The following is a 20,000-nucleotide window of genomic DNA, read 5'->3' on the forward strand; positions in this document are numbered from 1 at the left end:
TACAGAACTTTTGAAAAGAGCAGCAGCCCTAGCACTGGTTCCTGAAGGGCACCACATTTAACTTCAGTGACTTAATAAAGTTCTTTGTATAATGACCATTTGCTTGCAGTGTTTAAGAAAATATTGCATCCATCTACACACTGTGCCTTGAACTCCTACTTCTTTTAGTTTGATCACAAGCATCTCATGTAGGATTTGATCAAAAGTGTGCTGAAAATAAGAATTTACCAAGGAATTAAAAATCTCTTCATATATTATCCAGATATGTTGCAAATAATGTGATTGCTGATACAAAAAATAAAGATAAAAGCTGGAAATAAATAATAAATGTTTTCAAGAATACAAAACCTACATTGTCAAAGCCACAAGATAAACAGAATGTGGAATGACAAATTAACCTTTATGGCTACTTTAATGACACTTCTAAAAAGACTAAGCGAAATGTTGCAGAAACATAATATTTACAAAATCAATGAACCACATTTTTTTTGATTATAATGTACATCTGTTTACAGTGATGAAATATTGGTTTATATCAAAGCACACAAAATCAGAAATACAGCCTGGTTTAAAGTGGCAAGCAGGAACTAAAATGCGAAATCAACACAAGTTGGTTCACTTCCCAGTCTTTGCATTAACATAGTACATTAAGCCCTCGATTCATTGAGGCTAAGTTTCAAGAATTCAAGCACTTGATATGATTTTACAAATAAATTCTAAACAAAACTTTCTTACATGACATGACCACAAAAGACCAAACTGCGATTGCTCTTTGCAAATGCATCTTCTGATGCCTTGAGTCCCTGCGGCTCTATCACAAGGCAAGCTTTAGTGATTGCTTTTAACAACATTGGCATTTTGGACATGTTTGAAATGCGAATTTTTTTCTTACTAATGTATAGACCAAAAAAGCCTTACACTGCCCGCGAGGGATACTTATTTATTAGCACATCATTTCTTTTTAAGTGTACAGCGGCATAAAGCCAATCTATGATTAACCTGAAATTGGCTTTTTCCCCAATAATGGCCAGATCTTTCTTTGTCCCTTTTTAATTCCGATGTAGGTCATTTTATGTTCATTACCAGAGATGTACAAAGCTTAATGTAATTTCAAGAAAAGGAAACATTAGTGTAAGCCGAAGAAGAAATTTCTAAAGAAAGCGAGACAAAGACTTATAGATTAAATCCAATAAAAGAGAGAAGAAAACTAAATATTGATCTAGAGAGCATGATGTTAACATTTTCAGTCACATTCAGAAATTTAGCCTCAGATCGTATTGATCCATGTCAAATCTAACTTCCAGCTATAATTGCAGATGAAGGTCTTATTTAATCCAAGCTGAAGGACTCACGGCATCATGTCCTGCAAAGACAGACAAACTAATTTCTCTCACTTGGCTTTCTATCATGAAAGCAAAAGTCACATCCATGTGACAGATTTCAGCAAGGTGGACGTAGCAGATGAAATGCTTGACAGCAAATTTACAATACTTGCAAGCATTCTAAGTAGGGATAGAAATAAGGGAAGCATATACAAATCATACTGCTATACATAGTATCTTCTCTATAACTTGGAGAATTATCTGTTTTCTCAAAACAATTCAATCTTAAAATTAAAAAAAGCATTTCTTTTAAAATTTAAATAGCTTCAAACCTCTCTGGAATAGTGAATAAGTGGGCATATAAATTGTAATTTTTACCATTAAAGACTTCAAACATGGGCGGCACGGTGGCACAGTGGGTAGCGCTGCTGCCTCGCAGTGGGGAAACCTGGGGACCTGGGATCGCTTCCCAGGTTCTCCCTGCGTGGAGTTTGCATGTTCTCCCCTTGTCTGTGTGGGTTTCCTCCCACAGTCTAAAGACATGCAGGTTAGGTGGATTGGCGATTCTAAATTGGCCCTAGTGTGTGCTTGGTGTGTGGGTGTGTTTGTGTGTGTGTCCTGCGGTGGGTTGGCACCCTGCCCGGGATTGCTTCCTGCCTTGTGCCCTGTGTTGGCTGGGATTGGCTCCAGCGGACCCCCGTGACCCTGTGTTCGGATTCAGCGGGTTGGAAAATGGATGGATGGATGGACTTCAAACATTTTTAAGTAAATCAAACAACACAAATGAATGCATAGAACAAAAGAATAACAAAAGGCATAAAATTCACAATGAGTTTTAGAACAATAAAAAAACAACTGTGTGAGATTTTTTTTGAGACTGAGCACAACAATTCAAAAATATAGAAGATGCATCATTTACATTTGGATGTAAAAGTGCAGGAAGATCTTACGGAAGACATTGCTAACAATTCTAGGTTATTCTGCATAAAACTGTTCATTTTTCTTGCAAACATATCTCATAATCGCATTAGCTCTAGTCTCCAGGGAGAAGTGAAAAAAATTCTAAATAATAAAAAAACATTCTCACTGCTTGTGTGTTTACTTTTACTCACTATATATATTCTAGATGTGCTTCTAAAACAGCAGATGCCAGAAAGCCTTTGATGTTAGACAGCAGTGCCACCTATCACGTTACTATTCAAATGCTTTCTAAGAATATACCCTCTCAACTAAAACTGGCATGTTAGTAAATAGCTTTTTTTCTTTGATAAACATGTGAATTTGGAAATTAAATCAAGTGTGTAAAGACTGTATAGAACATTTTTCTTTTGTTCCCTACCAAGCTAACATGATAGCAAGGATTTTAATGTTTTAACCCATAGTAACTATTCTCTTGGCTAAGGACATGATGAAGTAGAGATATAAAAGAGTGAGGGGTAATACCTTTCGTAAACAAACATTGCAATAAACAATAAGTTCCTATAGACCATATCATAAATATAAACTCTTACTCAAAATTACTACAAGATACTGCAGAGGTGTATGTTTTACTTGATAATTCTGTAGAGTGTAATTATATAAAATGCAATGAACTTTTTAAAAATGTGTATTGAGCTATTTGCAAGACACGTGGTGAAAATCCAATATAAATAAACAAAAGACAATGTTTAAATAGTATTTTTCTTATAATTCTTTACATATTTGTCTGCGCAATCTAACAACCAGATAGCCCTTTCAATGTGTTGCACCACTGTACCACTCACTCAAAGAATGTACAATATGAAATACATGTTTGTAATATACTATTTCTAAATGCACTTATGGATTAAAACAACAGTTACATATGGTATAGTCTTGTAGAACAACAGAACATCAAGTAAAACTTACTTAGCAGAGAAATGGGTGAGTCAGAGTGAGGATTCCCTCCTTTGGAATTATGCTTTTGTGCCTGGGTTGGAGGAATGGGTTTATAAGATTGGCCTGTGGCACGATACATTGCTTGGACCCAAAGGACACGATCTTGATCATCATCACAAGCAAAGATGACGGTATCACCTTCTTTTACTGCATTAAAAAACACTCGTGCACCAGTAAGACCTACATAAGAATAATATAAAAAGAGTCATATTGATTATAGTCCATATTCTATACTCAAAAAGCTGGTGATCTACATAATGATAAACAGTTATCTGGCACAAATAACTTTTATCGGAATGGGCAATTATTAGAAAATTGAAAAAATGAGCAGTTGTTTTTTTTCTAATAATTTAGTTACCATAAAATAATGATGGTCCTTAAGAATAAAAGTATGTTTTCAGATTATCTCAAAATACATGATTAATGCATACATTTTTTACTAACTATCTGAATTACAGGAGTTGGGGATCGGGGTGAGTCATCATTCCTATTTAGATTAAGCAATACCATTATAGTGTACTGACCAGGCTGAGGCTCTGTATAATCCACTGTATATCCTTCCAGTTGCATTAATTCCTGAGGTTCAGATTTCTTCTGTCTGTAGCTACACATAGCAAAGGTGTATTGGCTTACCTGAGCAATCACAAATACAAAAAAATCATTTTTGCCTCCTTCAAAACATTTGTACACAGGAAATATATTTACTTTAAGCAATTTTCATTTTACTGTTAAAAATAGTTTTTAGAGGCATTATAGCTACTTACCTGCACAAGGACAAAGTATCTCTTCTTCCAGCGTTTCCAAACTTTCTGTCCCAATGCATAAAGGTACCTAGTAAGCACAGAGTCAAATTAATAATAAGTCAGAAATAGAAGTTTTAAAAATGAATACTGTAAAGTTAAGCACCTCTTTTTCTTATTATTATTTTAAAGGTTAAGCTTAGCATACTGTATGCATCATCACACTAATCATCCATCCATCCATCCATTTTCCAACCTACTGAATCCGAACACAGGGTCACGGGGGTCCGTTGGAGCCAATCCCAGCCAACACAGGGCACAAGGCAGGAACCAATCCCGGGCAGGGTGCCAACCCACCGCAGTCACACTAATCAGCTACATATAATATACTTTTTCTCTTATATTATTGCCAGCTTCAATCTTTCTAATACTGCATGATTTTAGCAAACAGTAATATTTTGAACATACATTATTGAATTAAAACCCAAAAGAAACACAAATATGCAATATAATTATTTAAAGAGTTAGGGAGGCTTGGGGTTTTATTTTTTTCTTAAATTTAAATAAAAGTGTTCTAAATTTTAAAGGTTTGCAACTATGTTAAAGAAGTTGCATGCATACATTTAAAAATCATGCACATATAGTATACATATACACACAAGCTGTATAAACACATACATACATACATATACACACATATGTATAGACATACACACACATATATTGAAGCTAATGATTTCTATGTTGATTCTTGAAAAGCTGCCAATTTGAATTAAAGAAACATTCACAAGGTATTTTACATAAAACGTCAGAAATCTGGTAAGTAAACAGTAGACTACAAAGGGAATTAATCATTTAAAATCCTAGGCTTTTCAATATAATGAGCACAGTTTAACTGAGCAATCTGTGGTGTTACACAGGATTAAGTAACAAAAAATTATCACCATTTTCAAGAATCAAGGATTTAATGCAATGAACTAGAGCCTTATGTCACTAGGATTTACAAACCACTATAAACACATTGAGTTAATCCCACAGTTTATATTCTTTCCCTGGGTGTTATCCCAAATGGGGTGAGATTTCCAGCAGATAAGTACCTTGCTAATTATCAGGTCATGCATACTGTAAACTAATACCATGACAGCACTTTCCCAAATTACACTATACACACTGTCATATCCCTCAAATTTTATGAAATTTCCACAGTGTTACAAAGCTTTTCCTTTTTTTTGTTTTCTTTTAAACTGTGTAAGAGTGCCATAGGGTAATAAAATACAGGGAGGCAAAATAAATCAAGCAGAGGCAAATGAAAGAGAAACAGATAGAAAAGCAGGCAAAGACAATAAAGAAATAGAGGTGAGGTTAATTATGCCATACTTAAACATCACGCTTTTGTACATTAAGACTGTTAACACTCAGCATATGCAAGTAGCACAAAAATACAAAAGTGAGAAGGCTTTGAATTATTTACAGTTTCATTTGAATCAACCAAGGTGAAAAAGACTTGAAAATGCTCTTATTCCAAAGAATAGATAAAAAAAAAAATCATAAATCAATGTGAAGAATTGTTTTCATTTGATAGTGTAAAAAAAATATCACCACACGATATGTCTGTCTGAGCCTTAGCAACCGTTTTCTAAAGAGAACATGGCTATTGTCAGCCTAGTATCATTTAGGCAGTATAAACACTCAAACGGTAAAGGAAAAAAAAAACAACAACAAATTTGTCCACGGTGTTACCTTAGAGAAGAGATCCTACTTTTTAAAACATTAAAGCTAATGCTAATGAATGGATAAAAGGCAAAATCAGTAGCTTCTTGTTTAAACAATTTACTTCCTTGCCTTTTGAAGTTTTCTTTTTACAGCAGAGAAATACACAACTTAAATTGAAAATTATATACCTCCTGCAAATCTAGTGATAATACATATATCCCGCATTGGGGTGGGGGTGCTGGAAGGTGGAATCAATACATCGTAAAAGGTTTTACTGAAGGGTAGGGGCTCCCTTACTGGAAAACTCTCAGTCAAGGTTGAAAGAGCAATTAATGCAGTCTAAGAAATCTGGGCCATTCTGATCGAGTTCGATTAACATGTGGCAGAAGTAATCATCCACTTGTGAAAATGATTTTCAGTTCATTCTCAAACACCTTTCAGACACTCATGATCCCATTTAACTGACAACAATACAGGCTATCTGTGGGCATCGCAGCATTGGATGTGAGAACCAATAGGACAGAATGCCCACAGGCACTTACAGTCATCACTGCACATTCTGTGCTTGAAGGATAAAAGAAGTCCTCCTAATACAACATTCCTTCTTTTATTCAATCTCCCCTAGATTAAGCCATTTTTGCCTTCATTTAGAGACACTGCTAAATCAGAGCAACAATATGGTCCAGGTCATCTGCAACTCTCAATGCTTCTATAAAATTTAAACTTGGCTTTTTTCTTCTTCCAGGTAAAATGAGACCCTCATTAAATTATGACATTCATAACAAAACAAAACAAAAAAAAAATCAAATTATCAAAATTTATATTGCCTCAAAGGAAAAAATCAGTCAAAAGAATGTGGCACTGAAGCTTGTTGACTTAGCGACTGTTTTACAATTCTGAACGTCTATTTTGTGTTTTTTGATCCCAACACATTTTTCATTTTCTAATATTAAATAGCAAAATTAAGTAAATTTACAAAAACCAAGCAATATAAATTATATTATATGCAACTTACCAATCAATTAACAATTATAATAATTCACACCTATTTAAAATAGCTTGTCAGAAGAATTCAACTGAATAAAGTGGCTCTGATAAATGGAAATTAAAAAGTGGTTTGAAAAAGCATTGCTTTTTGATTAGCTGACTAACTTCGAAATGTAAGATTAATTAATTACATGAATTTATTTAACTTGGATGCTTCATGGCAAATGCAAGAGTAGTCTGATGGCATTACATTGCCAGTCTTACGGTATGACACTTAAATTCTAATAAATGCAAGACAATTTAGTTTTTCTTAAAGTGAAAAAGACTTAAAAACAAATTAAAATGTAACCAGTTTTTCTAAGTGTTTGTAAGATATACAGAAGCCATATCTGACTGAATGTTCCCTTCCAATGGACCAGGTAAACATTTTTATGCATGAATAATCCAATTCAAGGTAACTTGGGGGCCTGGCAGCATCGGGCTCAAGGCCAATTTAAAGTGGAGCATACTCACACACACTTCGACCCACATAAACTCTAGCCAGGCAATGCACAGTAACAATTAAGCAATTTCTTCACATCTTGGAGACAAGAGAAGTGAACCTTAATACCAGCAGAAATGCCAGGCAGACACAGCTAAATAGTGATTGAGTCAATACTCCAGCTTCACATAATGGATCCTCTGGTCTGTCACCATGCCTGTCAATGTTAAGGTTAATTCATTTAAAAGTTTAAAGTTGCTTACTTTACTAAGGGACATTTAAAACTTAATATTTAACTTTATTATGTAATTCTTTGCAAAACACTCTTTACAACAGTCACAATCTGCATATTCAGAGAGCATTTAGTTTGTAAAATGGCAAAAAGGAGAGAGCAATGGAAAGAAATATATTTTTCACAATTTTCATTGACAAATTGTTTCTGAAACATATTCAGACTGGTATATATATTTATTAGAAACACATATACAGTAAGTAAATAAAACACAGGTCATTTGTTTACTACTAGCAAAATAACCTATCATTGTAAATACAAGTGCAGTCTGTAAGAGGCATGGAACTCATTAGACTTCCAAGAAGTTACTTCATGTATGTATGAATAAAGTTAACTCAAAAAGCGTACTAACACCATTATCATCCACAGTATTGCAAAAGGGAGTAAGTGCATATAATTAATATATTTATATATACTGTACATGCTATTATAAATTATATACACAGATGCACACACAAAATATGTTTGTTTTTGTATTTATAAATTTATGGAGTCTAAACTATCATAGTTTAAAAAAAAAGTCATGAAAACTGTAACAATGCCAATTATTAAACATGTAATCCTGACTTCACATAATTGAAGCCAATTATAGCCAATCCTTTGTGTCCTGATATTATCTTTGTTACTACATAATACTTGGAAGATGAACTATTTCAATAGTAAAACTATTTCTTTTAATAATATAGTTTTTTTTGTAGTTTGTAACAAACTGAGTATTGTTAGTTTTCCGATTCATCTCAGATATTTCAATAGGGAGGAGGGGTAACTTGACAACTTTAAGCTGACTTACCCAACAGGGAGGGGGAAAAAATAAATGGAAAGTTGACAATTATTTGGCTGTGAGAATGATGAGGTATTCAAAGTAGGATTTGGCAAAAACAGACAGAAGTGATAGGATTAAAGTTATTCATAAAAATTCTGAAATTTGAACTGAGCATCAGCATTCTGAAGAGAAAGACAACTGATCGTTCAAATTCAACAGATCACAACAGAAAGGGCAACTAACAGGCCAAAAAAAAAAGAAAATCATGCCCTGAATGAAGCATTAAAATATTGCTATATGTTTATTACTATACAAAATTTACAATGGGAAGAAAATCCAATACTTAATTATTAACTTTATTTTGAAATATTTACTTGAACAGGATTCTAGTTTAAATTCCATATATAGATAAACACATCTTTTGTAGACAGAATGAACGCAAAACAAAATTGAATTACATACATAATTAATGTGTACATATCTTTTATCTGTCAAAGGCAATAAATAATTCAATAATTTCAAAACAATAAGTTAGAATAAAATAACACATAGACTACATTTTGCCAAGATTTTTTGAACATTTGAAGAGTATCCTTCTAAATATTCTCATAATAGCTATAAGAGTGCCCTCTTCTGGAAATTTGTCTTTTTTATTCTTTAATTCAGAAATCACTTTATAAGCTTACATAAAAAAGGCAATGAAAAAAAGCAATTCATGTTCTATGTATTGTGTTTGACTTTTCACTTATTAGGTAGAATATATATTTCTTAATGTACAAAAGAGTTTATCTATAGTATATTACACATTTTCTTTATTATATATATATATATATATATATATATATATATATATATATATATATATATATACATATATATATATATATATATATATATATATATATATATATATATATATATACATATATATATATATATATATATATATATATATATATATATATATATATATATATATATATAATATTTATATATATATACACAGATAAATATTAAATTAAATAAATAAGATTAGATTAAGTAAGATACACAGTTTTCTTTTGTGCATGCAGTACTGTACTTTTTATATCGATCATTCTCTTTACTCTAAATAATGCAACATATTATCAAGCCAATAAAAGGGCATTTTATTCTCTCCAAAATATGTCACGTGTGTGCTGAACTTTAAGAATATGTATAATATAGAAAACTCAAGACAAAAAAAGTCAACATCACATTAGCCAATTGTATATTTCTATAGGACACAGGAAGGACTTGAAGAAGAAGGGACTGCAATATGCAATATGCAACTTGTATTATTATCTTTTCCACAAAATGTAGTTTATTTCACTTCCATAACCAGTAATATTTAAATAAATAAATACTCAATTTACTGAACCTACTTAATCTGATAGAACCTCTCCTGACAGCACTGAATTCAAAACAGGGACAGACCAGGACAGGTGACTGAAAAATGCAACAATGCATTTAAAGTTTAAAATATTACAACTACATGTCTTCCTCTCACTATGAATGGTTAAAATTAAAAACATAAAATAATATTTTCATAACAAACTAAGTAAAGTTCAGCATAACAATAATGTTAAAATTTCAATAAACACTGTCCAGACATACATTTAATAAACAGAAGGTGACTCTGTTTTGGATCTGTAGAACCGGAAATGTTATGGATAGTGATGAGCAAATGATTTGTGCAAAACTGAATTAGCAGTACAACTTAGACTAGCAAAAACCACATCAGTGAAACAGGAAGAAAACTGCTTAGTTCCTTATCTGGTGGAATTTTCTTTCACTAATTTTGCATGTGCTTGGTTGTTAATTAGTGTGTAAATAATAGGACTCTAGTGGGGGGTTGGTGGTATGCAATCACAATTCTAACTATGAATCAGAGACAGAAACAATTCAGTAGATTCCTCTAGGAATCAAGAAACAGGAAAGGACAGTTGCTGGGTAAAATGGCAGGATACTTTGGAGAAAATGTAGTAATGAGCATGATGGTGCATCTTTGAGTGGAAAATATAAAGTATGTCACATTTTTTTTTAAATGCATTGGCCTGCAACAGCAGCTCCATGTTCATTTAATTTTCCCCATGGGATTAATAAAGATTATCTAATCGAATCTAATGATTTTACTGGTGTGTTGCAGATTACTTATTGCAGAAAAAAAATGCAGGTAAATGCAGAAGTGTGAATGAGACTTTAGGGAGCATTCCTCTTTTCAAGTTTAATTTTTCATTTGTGAAAACCCATGCAAATTTTATTTTAGTGTAAATTGTCTGAAACTGTATGTAACTCGGCTATTTTGCTCATCACTAATTATATATGTTATGTCATTATTCATCAAGCTAGATGAGGCCAAAAACTTATTCTCCTTAGGAGCTATATGACATGAATTATTCAACCTGTCAGATGCCCTCAAAATGAACACGAAATAAAAAAAAAACAATGGTCTTTTAAAAATGCTGGTGAGGAAATATTGATGACTATGATAAAAAAATATGCCTAAATCAAAGTATTTAACTATGCAACTTTCTAAAAATCATAAACACAGTAAATCAGGTAAATTGAGTTGAATGATGGACATTTTCGTGATAAAACTTCTTCAAAAATAGCTAAATATCTTTAGCTCAAGCATATTTAACAGAAATTGTCTGCTACAATTTGGAATCAAACAACTGTTATGAGTATTGAAATGGGAAACATTTATATTAGAATATGAAAACACCATGTTAACAGAAAGACAAAAATACAATTTCCCAACATGAAATAAGGAAGAGCCAGTGTTCTATTGGATGTCTAAGTGCAGTTTAGTATAAAACATAACCTACAGAAGTACTGTACTGTCAACAAATGAGATATGGCTTATTTTGAAAAGTTTTGAAGTATATGCATTTTCATGCATTTATGAACCACAACTGAACTACATATACAATAAATACCTTTGGAAATTGGCATATTGAAAACAGATAAATAAATAAATGAAGGCCCCTATCAGCAGTACAAAATCTAATAATATAGATGGGATAAAATTATAAACATTTATACACATTTGCATTCTGTACAGTGGTGAGCAAAAAATGTGTTTAAACAGTTTAAAGTAAGGGGTTGGAGTCAGGGAGGACACTGAGCAGCTATGCTTTAATACCCTGCAGATATAGTACATTGCTTGGAAACAACACTTTGCACTTGAGTTCCATTTCTGAATTAAGCATAATACAATGTTTGTCGACTGGCTGGTAAGCTCATTTCATTTGACCTTCATCCCTCAATTTTATGTTATTTTTACTCTCCTGTATGTTTTGAATAAAGATTTTTACTTTGTTTCAATGCCTATTTTTAATATATAAAATGGTATTGGTTTTTAAATCATCAATATTAAAATGCAAAGTATCAAACAATACACAATAATGTATTGAGTCAATTGTCAAATATAAATTCTCTTTCCCCATAAAACGACAGCTAGTAAGAATGTTTGAGACTATAGGAAGAGGCAGTCAGAAGAGTAAAAACTTGTTCAATTATCACTTTAAGAAGTGGTAGTGGAAGACAATACTGATGAATAGCTGCTATATGTAGAAACAGTTTTGAATTCTTCCTTTCAGGGTAAATTGAATTATGTTCCCATTGTGCACTAGTAGGTGTTTAAAGATTCTTCTATTTGAAAAAGAGCAAATGGCGAATTAGCAGATTATCTTGAAAAAGTTTTTATTAAACAGTGGTATTTATGCTGATATTACTGCATGGAATCTGTTTAAAATATAAAACTGAATTTGTAACTTTTCTGATGTATAAATACACAACATTGAACCTAAACCCACCACATTTTGCATATTCCTTATTAGTGCAGGTGAAGACTGTAAACTATGTTCTGTTCCAAAATGTAGTTGGTGCCCCTACCCCAGGTCATGCTGGGTACCCCTAGGAGCATTAAATATTATATGATCCTACACTGACAGATAAACATATTTGATAATTGCAGTCTTCTAAGGTTTAAAATGAGATATAAGTTAACCAAACATTTGAACACTGGTTTACCTGAAAGTGAACAGAGGCTTGTACTGAGTTCAGTCCAAAGGAATATTTCCAAAATCAAAGCTCAGTTAAAGGAATGAATTATTTTTGACACAGAAAAATGGATGCAGTGGTATTTGGATGAACTGGAATGCCACTTGCCTTAACTTCTCCTTTCCTTGAGGCCAAACTGAAACAACCACAGTATTACACAGAAAGAGCACTTCTGGTAGATAAAAGACTTAAGATAGTTGGTTATTAAAGTATGTTTTTTGGCTTAAATTTAAAAAGATGAGGTGGCTGTAATTGAACAGTACACCTACAAATTGAAAGCAAACCATTACCACTGTAAAATAACAGACCAACAAGTCCAGATTTGGTCAACCAACTTTTCTCAGGTGAATTAGCCTGAGCAACAAAAGGGAGGCAAGATGGGAAATGTAATCTCTTCCATGTAAAAATGTAACACCCCATTACATAAAAGGAGACAAAGTCACTGTGGCAATTTCCTCTTGCTTGTTGAACAGAACTTATTTTCCGTTTTTCTGTGATGAAACACACAGCTTTGAAACTAAAGTAAAATAATTTTCATTGTATGCATTCCTTTCACCTGTTAATACCAAGATATTCATCACAACTAGAGGCTATAAATACACATAAATGATACGAAACATAACTATCCACCATATATGAGATTTCTGATCTTTTCTGAAAATGCCTCCATGATATTATATTGAAACATCCTGTTTAAGGAACTGTAAAGATGTACCCAGCATATGAACTCAGTTTAACTTATTTATTAATATCAGAAATAGTAATGGTAATAAAAATCCCTACCACTTGACAAACTAAGAAAATTACATATGTGAATTACTGCAGGAGATGTACATTGGTATTTTAAATAAATTAGTCCTATCTCTGGCATGGACAAAATTACAATAAAAAAAAACTACAAGCATGGATGTACACCAATACTTGCTTCCAAAGAATAAAGCAGGTTCAAGCTCTCCTCCCCTAAATTAACATTATGGTCAGGTTGGTTGTTCATTTGTTAGGCAATTTGAAAACAGCTTGGAGTTCTTGCATTTCTAGCGAAGAAAAGTCATCCAGCATTGCTACTGTCACTTAAAACAAAGTATGACTATTTTTTTATAATTTTGAGTGTGGGTACATTGAACAAATTCTAGCTACATTATAGCTATGTTAGTTTCAAAAAGAAAACTGAAATTGTTTTGGTATGTGTATGTTCTTGTATGACTACCTGCCTTTACATTAACACACGCTGCTGCGTGGTCTGGGTTGATTGCAACAGAACATCTTAATCCTCACCTGCCAAAATACAGAAATACAAATTAAATTAATATATAAATTGTGAGCTACATAGCCATCTATTGCTCAGGAAAACATAGTGACTAGGACTTTTCTGAATTGAAGCAACAACACATTCAACTTAAAAGTACCTGACTTTCAGGTGAGAAACGACAACCCACAATACCGCAGGAACATGTGAACTACACATATTGCATAATTTGAACACAGGACCTCAGAGATGCAGTGCTAACCACTTTACAGCCAGAATTGTGGTGGACAGTGCAAAGCTGGCAAATGACTGAAATGTTAAGTGGCGCAAGCAGTCATATTGATTCTTTACTGGCTTTTTCAAATGCATCACGCTAAGCCACAGATGCTGGCTCTTCTGTGTTTCAACTAAAAACGAAGATTAGAAGATGCTCCACAGCCACATTCTGAATGGTATGAAATCTTTTATTTGAAACATTCATGGTAAAAGATCTGCATTCTGTTCTTTCAAATTATTTACTAGAACAAAAAGTACTAGACTGATAGCACCTGTTTGCTGGCTTTCACTTCCTAGCAATAAATGTAAAAAGCTCACATTGGAAGTGAGAACATGTCAAAAGAAGCAAAAGAAGCAATTCTTGAAAAGCTTATGTGTACAACAGGAGGCTCAACAAAAAACTAATTTAAGTAAGCTGGCATATCAGCCTTTATACCAATACTATATATTCAGTGGTGTACTGTTTGAGAAGATGAGTATACTTTGTTAAAAACACATTTAGGTACTCCTCCCTTCAGTTCCCCTTAGGCTTCTACAGCCTATCAGTCAGGAAAGGTGGTTATTCATATAAAATACATTCATTTTTAAGCAATACCTGATGTTGCAAACCAAAACAGGTAGTATGCACTTTTAAGTAGTTGCAATTTAAGAAAAAATTACTCAAAAATGGAAAGCTAACTGTACAAAGCCACTCTGAACAGTTAAGCTCTGAGCTGAAACCTTTTTTTTCCATATCTAATTCATATTTAATTAGGGTGTTGTATATCTTATAATGGTTATAACCTTTTTTGAACTTGTCTTTTTGATTTTCAGTATAGAAATGCTGAAAGTTATAACAAATGCCAAGAAGAAATCATTAAGCCATCATTCAGGGAAGTTACATTAATAATTATTTCTTTTTTAAAACAAAATATGCAGTGATTCGATCTTTAACCATGGTAAGAGACTGCAAGAAAATTATTTTCCAATCTAATTGTATTCTCTCACTGAAACAGAATTGAAAAATACTGCTAAATGCAATTGTAGACCAAAATAATTTGGGATTTTAAAGCTTTACATGATTTACAATGGGACAGAAATTATTTTTTTATTTTTACAATGACAGATTTAATGTTTACATATATACTGTATACATTCTACATGTATGCAGTGTGAAGACATCTGCTGAATAAAGTGCCTTGTGAAAGTCTTCACAGTATTACTAGTTTAGTCTACTGAACTAAACTTTTAATTTGAGAAGTATGCAGTCAGAAATGACAAAAAGGTTTTTACCTGATTGCACATGTGTCATTTGTATTTGTTAAAGAAAAAAAATCTAGCCATTTTATCAGAAACCTAACATTATCAATCTTCCAACAGAACAAGACATTCTCAAAACTGCTTAACCTAATTCTGTCTCACAGGTGTTCAAATGCAAAATCCAGGAAACAATCCTGGTCAGAGGGCCAATCCACCATGGAGCACAATAAAACACATATACACATGCTACTACTAATCTAGCATTGTTAATAGAGGTAACATTCACATCTTTATGAGATTTCAGAGGAAAAACAAAGTACCAGAAGCAAAATCACAACAAATATGTTGAAAAGGTGTAAACTCCACATAGACTGCCACAGAGGGTGCAATTATGAAATGAGGATGCAGGATCTACGAAGCAGCAGTTCTAAATACTTCTCTAATGTGCCTTTTTTTTAAATATAAGTCAAGTTTACTTCAAATTAGACCTGCTGGTAGTCCATGCAGTGCATGCATATAAAACTACAATAAATAATACAAATTTACCAGCTGGAAGCATGGTCTTGCTAGTATGCCTGCACAAAGCGTGCAGTAACCATTTAACTTAGCAGAATGTCTGTCCTACATTCACTGTTGCACTGGAAAATGAAGTGAAGCACTGCAAGGAAAAGAATGCTTTTCTCATATCACCACAGGAACATTAAATGAAAATAATGAAAATGCTTACCTGGCTGTGAACTTAAATTATAACAGATATGACATTTTTAAGAATGTAAAAACCTTAGCTGCCCCATCTTATATGTGCCTGCAAAAGCTGCTGTGCAGTTTGCCAGTTACATAAGAAAATGTAAATACCTTAAGTATTACTGCATTTTAATACTATTATGCTTTAAAACTATTCAATAAAGTGAAACACTGTATAAGAGGAGAAAATATTGCTTTTAAAATTAAAATAATAAAAATAATAATAATTAAATGACTTTGCATTTCTCACAAGCCCTTATTGTTATTCACACACTTACAAATTAACTATAGTAAAGAAAAAAGTTTCAAATCTTTAATTTCAGACAGAAATGGAAGACCAGGCTGGTTGGTTCTGTAGCAAAATGCTTAGAAGATATTTGTCACTGTATGGTGTTTTCTAGGCAGAATCACTGAAAGCAGGATATAGACTAACCAAGAACAGTACAACTTTTATTTATTTTAATGTTTTTAAATTAAGTAGGTGGAATAAAAAATAATAAGCGTCATATATTGGTTCTGGAATGCTGCCTGGTGAAGACAACAAGGATGAAATATGTCACCTTAGTTTCTTGGACAACAAGCACGATGGTCTAATTGTAATATATCTGTAGCTGGACAGTCCCTGAAGCTTTATTTTACAAATGTAGATTAGTTAGGTGTAATGAATATTTTTATGTATAATAGAACATTTTTGCCTGTATTCTAAGAGGGTGACTGTTGGAAAGTACTGTTTTAAAAGATGCTTATTTATTTTTGTTTTGCCTGTTTTAAAAGAGACTTTTATTTTGGCAATAAAAGTGTTGTTCATTCCAGTTGTACACCAGATATCCAATTTTAATTAGATTGCATCACATCAGACTGTTCTTATATATATTGAAGATCATGGTTAAAATAAAGTAGCTGTCAAATGGACTCTTGACCCCTGTTAATTTTTGTGAGTGCTGCCCAGCATCAAGTTACTTATTTAAGACACAACAGTGACTATATATAGCAGTGACAAAGACATACCTCACATTTCCATTTTATTGTATCTATAAAATAACAAGTTTGCTGATTACTCAATGAACTCTTTAAATATTGTTACTATACAATAAGCTGAATTAAAGGCTCATAATTTCAGCATGATATTCCTATTTAGGTTTAAGTCAGAAGGGTTTACGTAGAAGAAAAAAAAAGATCATTTTCAGAATCTGCTAATTATTTTTGGTGTGTTTCTATCTGCTTATGAATAAATAATCATTCGATCTTCAGAGCTCCAGTTGGCATAATTCTATAGCCAAGTTAGGGTCCTTTAATATTTGGCAATACATTACTAAGAATGAATTATTAGCACAATTGTGAGAAAATCTCACAAGGGAATATTGTACATGTTTAAAGAAGATACTAGTGCGACAGTTCAAAAGAAATGAAAACACTTATTTTTTATATGGTAATGTGAAAACTGACTAATAAAAATAAAATTACATAACAGTCATCCACTTTAAGTAAAAACACATTTGCATCTACATCATGATTTCCAGCATTTCACTAAAAGACACTGATGACAAATAAATTTAAAAAAAAATAATATACTGTGACAATCACAGTGTCAACATGGTACTTAAAACAGGGTAAGCCTTTAACACCATTGAAAATCCTTCTGTTTCTTGTGTAATTAACCCTAATTGTTTAATTTGCAATGTCAAGTAGTAATCATTAATTACAATGAAGAGCCTACTTGGCATGAATCACAATTATATCCTTTGCATCCCTCTGGCCACCATTTGTTTTTAGTTTTCAAAAATGGACAAAGATTTTAAAACACATCAGGCAGACATCAGGCAGCTGCGTCACTGGTCATCTGCATTGTTAAAATAAGTACACTTTGTTTTTTTTTCCTAATTGGCTGAACTATGTACTTCAGTTTGGCACAGAAATGATTTTAGAGAAACAAAGAAGTAATGAGCACATTGCTAAATATAATCCTGATGCACTTCTTCTCAGTAATAGCTGTCAGTTGATTTTTCGTTGCTCTCAGATTAGCAGTGACATCCTAATGAAGCTCAAATGAGGTTATTAGGCTGATACAGATATAGCCATGAAAGCAATTTTATTATTATGGATTGTCTCTATTTAAAAAAAAAAAAAAAAAGTGTCCACATTTGAACATTAAATCTCACACTTGATATGCACTGTGCATACAAGCAATGGCATCTTTAATTGCGTGTATTCTTTAGCTAATAAAACTGTTGGCTCCCTCTTAATTGTCAGGCTCTTCAAGCCTATTTAAATAACTGAACAGAAGTGAGTAAAACAGTTATTTACAAGATGCCATATGTTAAATCTCAAGGTAAATTAATTCAAGTAACTGCTATGCACAATCTTGCTTCTGATTAACATTTTATAGAAGAGCAAAGCTGTTTCACTAATGCTACAAAAAATCATTTAAACAATACTAAAGGAGAATGAGAATATTCCAACTGAAAGGATGCTTTCCCACTCACAGTTGTGGTATGGAGAATGTTTTATAATTGTCACATGTGTATGTGTACAGCAAATGTATAAATTATAAACACCCACACTCTCAAAAGTAGTTCTATTTGCATAAAAATTGGTAAGAGAGATCAGTATGGCAAAGTATTTTTTTATTTGTTTGACAGCTAATAGCGTGAGGCAGACAGGGCCTAAGTCACTGGATTTTTGAGGCAATCTGATGAGCCCAGCACATGTTAGCCATAAGCACAGCCAGCCTTGTTGCTGCCCTGGGCAAAAGTGAAAATGTTGCTCCCAAACCACAAGTCTTAAAGGCAATTTATTGCAGTACATGGAGCAGTTTCCATGTTGGTTTTTCACACAAGTGCTATGAGGATGTCATTTTGAAGAGCATGGGCCTTGAAGTTTCATACGAGTCGTACAAGGATATCAGTATATATGGCATCCCTCACTAACTTCCAGGTAATAACTCAGATCATGAACACGTGACTTGTATAGTCTGGCCTCCATTCAAAGCATCTATTATTAATTGCTTACTATTACTTACTATTATTAACTGACTTATCCAAGGCTACTTACAACATCTGAGAGATATAATTGGTTACATCTCTTTTGTTTTTCCCACTGCAGAACGGCCAGGAGAAATAACTTGCTCATGATCACACTGCAAGTAGCAGGATTTGATTATTAAGTCTTCAATTGACCATTCAGTGAAACCAACTGCATTTGGAATGGTGGAGAAAAGCCCCAGATAATCTTCATTAGTGAAAGCTACTTCTGCCTGCACTGTTGACATCACTTTACCAGAGAATTCATATATAGCTATCACTGTCCAGAAATGACTATGTAATGTTAGCACTATTCCCTGGCACTCCCATACTTGTCTCTCATTGAACATTTGTATTAAATTATACGTTGGAGAATACAGCAGATGCCATACCTTAGATTGACAATTGTATGCTGCTTGGTTAAATATAACACAACACATCATATAACACTTGTATGACTCCATGCCATAAAGGGCAGTTGCTTATTTTATAAACTACAGGAATTTTATCCGATATTAAAAAAACCTGTTCTGCAGCAATAAATTTGTCCACTTTTCATGCAAATTGTTTTCTGTATGCAACTGTTATTTTTGTCAGAGTTTAAAAAGTATAAATACATAAATTCAATTAAATTAGTTTGTACCATTCTGAAAACACATACACTTTCCAACATGACATTTTTGCTTAAGGTTATTTGTCAGAGAATGTCATTCTATGTTAGCAAGCATGAACTAGATTCTAGAGGTATTTGTAACATTTCTTCCCACTTAGAAGAAATCCTGTATATTACAGGGTCAATGTCCACAAACATATAAATGCATACATTGCATGACTCCTTCATCATTACCCTTCATTTGCAACTGAGTACTCATTTTCCAGGAAGAAACCCCAGTTTTCTACAATTTTAAACAAGGAAAGGAAATAATTTATTAAATTAAAATACATGTTTCAAAATGACAAGTCTTTAGGCAGAACCTAAGTTAAAGTTCTTGTTTTAAACATTTCTTTACTTTAAAAAAGCAATTTTAAAAATTCACCATTATAGAATTTACGAGGACATTGGGCCAAACGGTACTTTCTTCTCACCTAGCTCTGACAGATTGTCAGCCATTCATATGCAGTAAAAGTAAATGAAAAGGCATTCAGTTACTTACAAAGTACTTTCCTTTTCTAG

General features: G+C 32.7%; 1 protein-coding gene across 10 annotated transcripts in view; it reads right to left on the reverse strand.

Moving 5' to 3' along the window:
* cadps2 (Ca++-dependent secretion activator 2) overlaps positions 1–20,000 on the reverse strand; it is an 874,989-nt gene that overhangs the window by 296,349 nt on the left and 558,640 nt on the right. For all 10 annotated transcript variants that reach the window (XM_051929794.1, XM_051929778.1, XM_051929757.1 and 7 more), the window contains exons 9-11: positions 4,004–4,070; positions 3,764–3,872; positions 3,210–3,419 (exon numbers count right to left, since the gene is read on the reverse strand). In XM_051929794.1, coding sequence (XP_051785754.1) covers positions 3,210–3,419; positions 3,764–3,872; positions 4,004–4,070 — 386 coding nt within the window. The remainder of the gene's footprint in view (positions 1–3,209; positions 3,420–3,763; positions 3,873–4,003; positions 4,071–20,000) is intronic.

The sequence above is a fragment of the Erpetoichthys calabaricus genome, chromosome 1 (assembly GCF_900747795.2).
Source record: "Erpetoichthys calabaricus chromosome 1, fErpCal1.3, whole genome shotgun sequence".
In the NCBI taxonomy this organism is placed as follows: domain Eukaryota; kingdom Metazoa; phylum Chordata; class Cladistia; order Polypteriformes; family Polypteridae; genus Erpetoichthys; species Erpetoichthys calabaricus.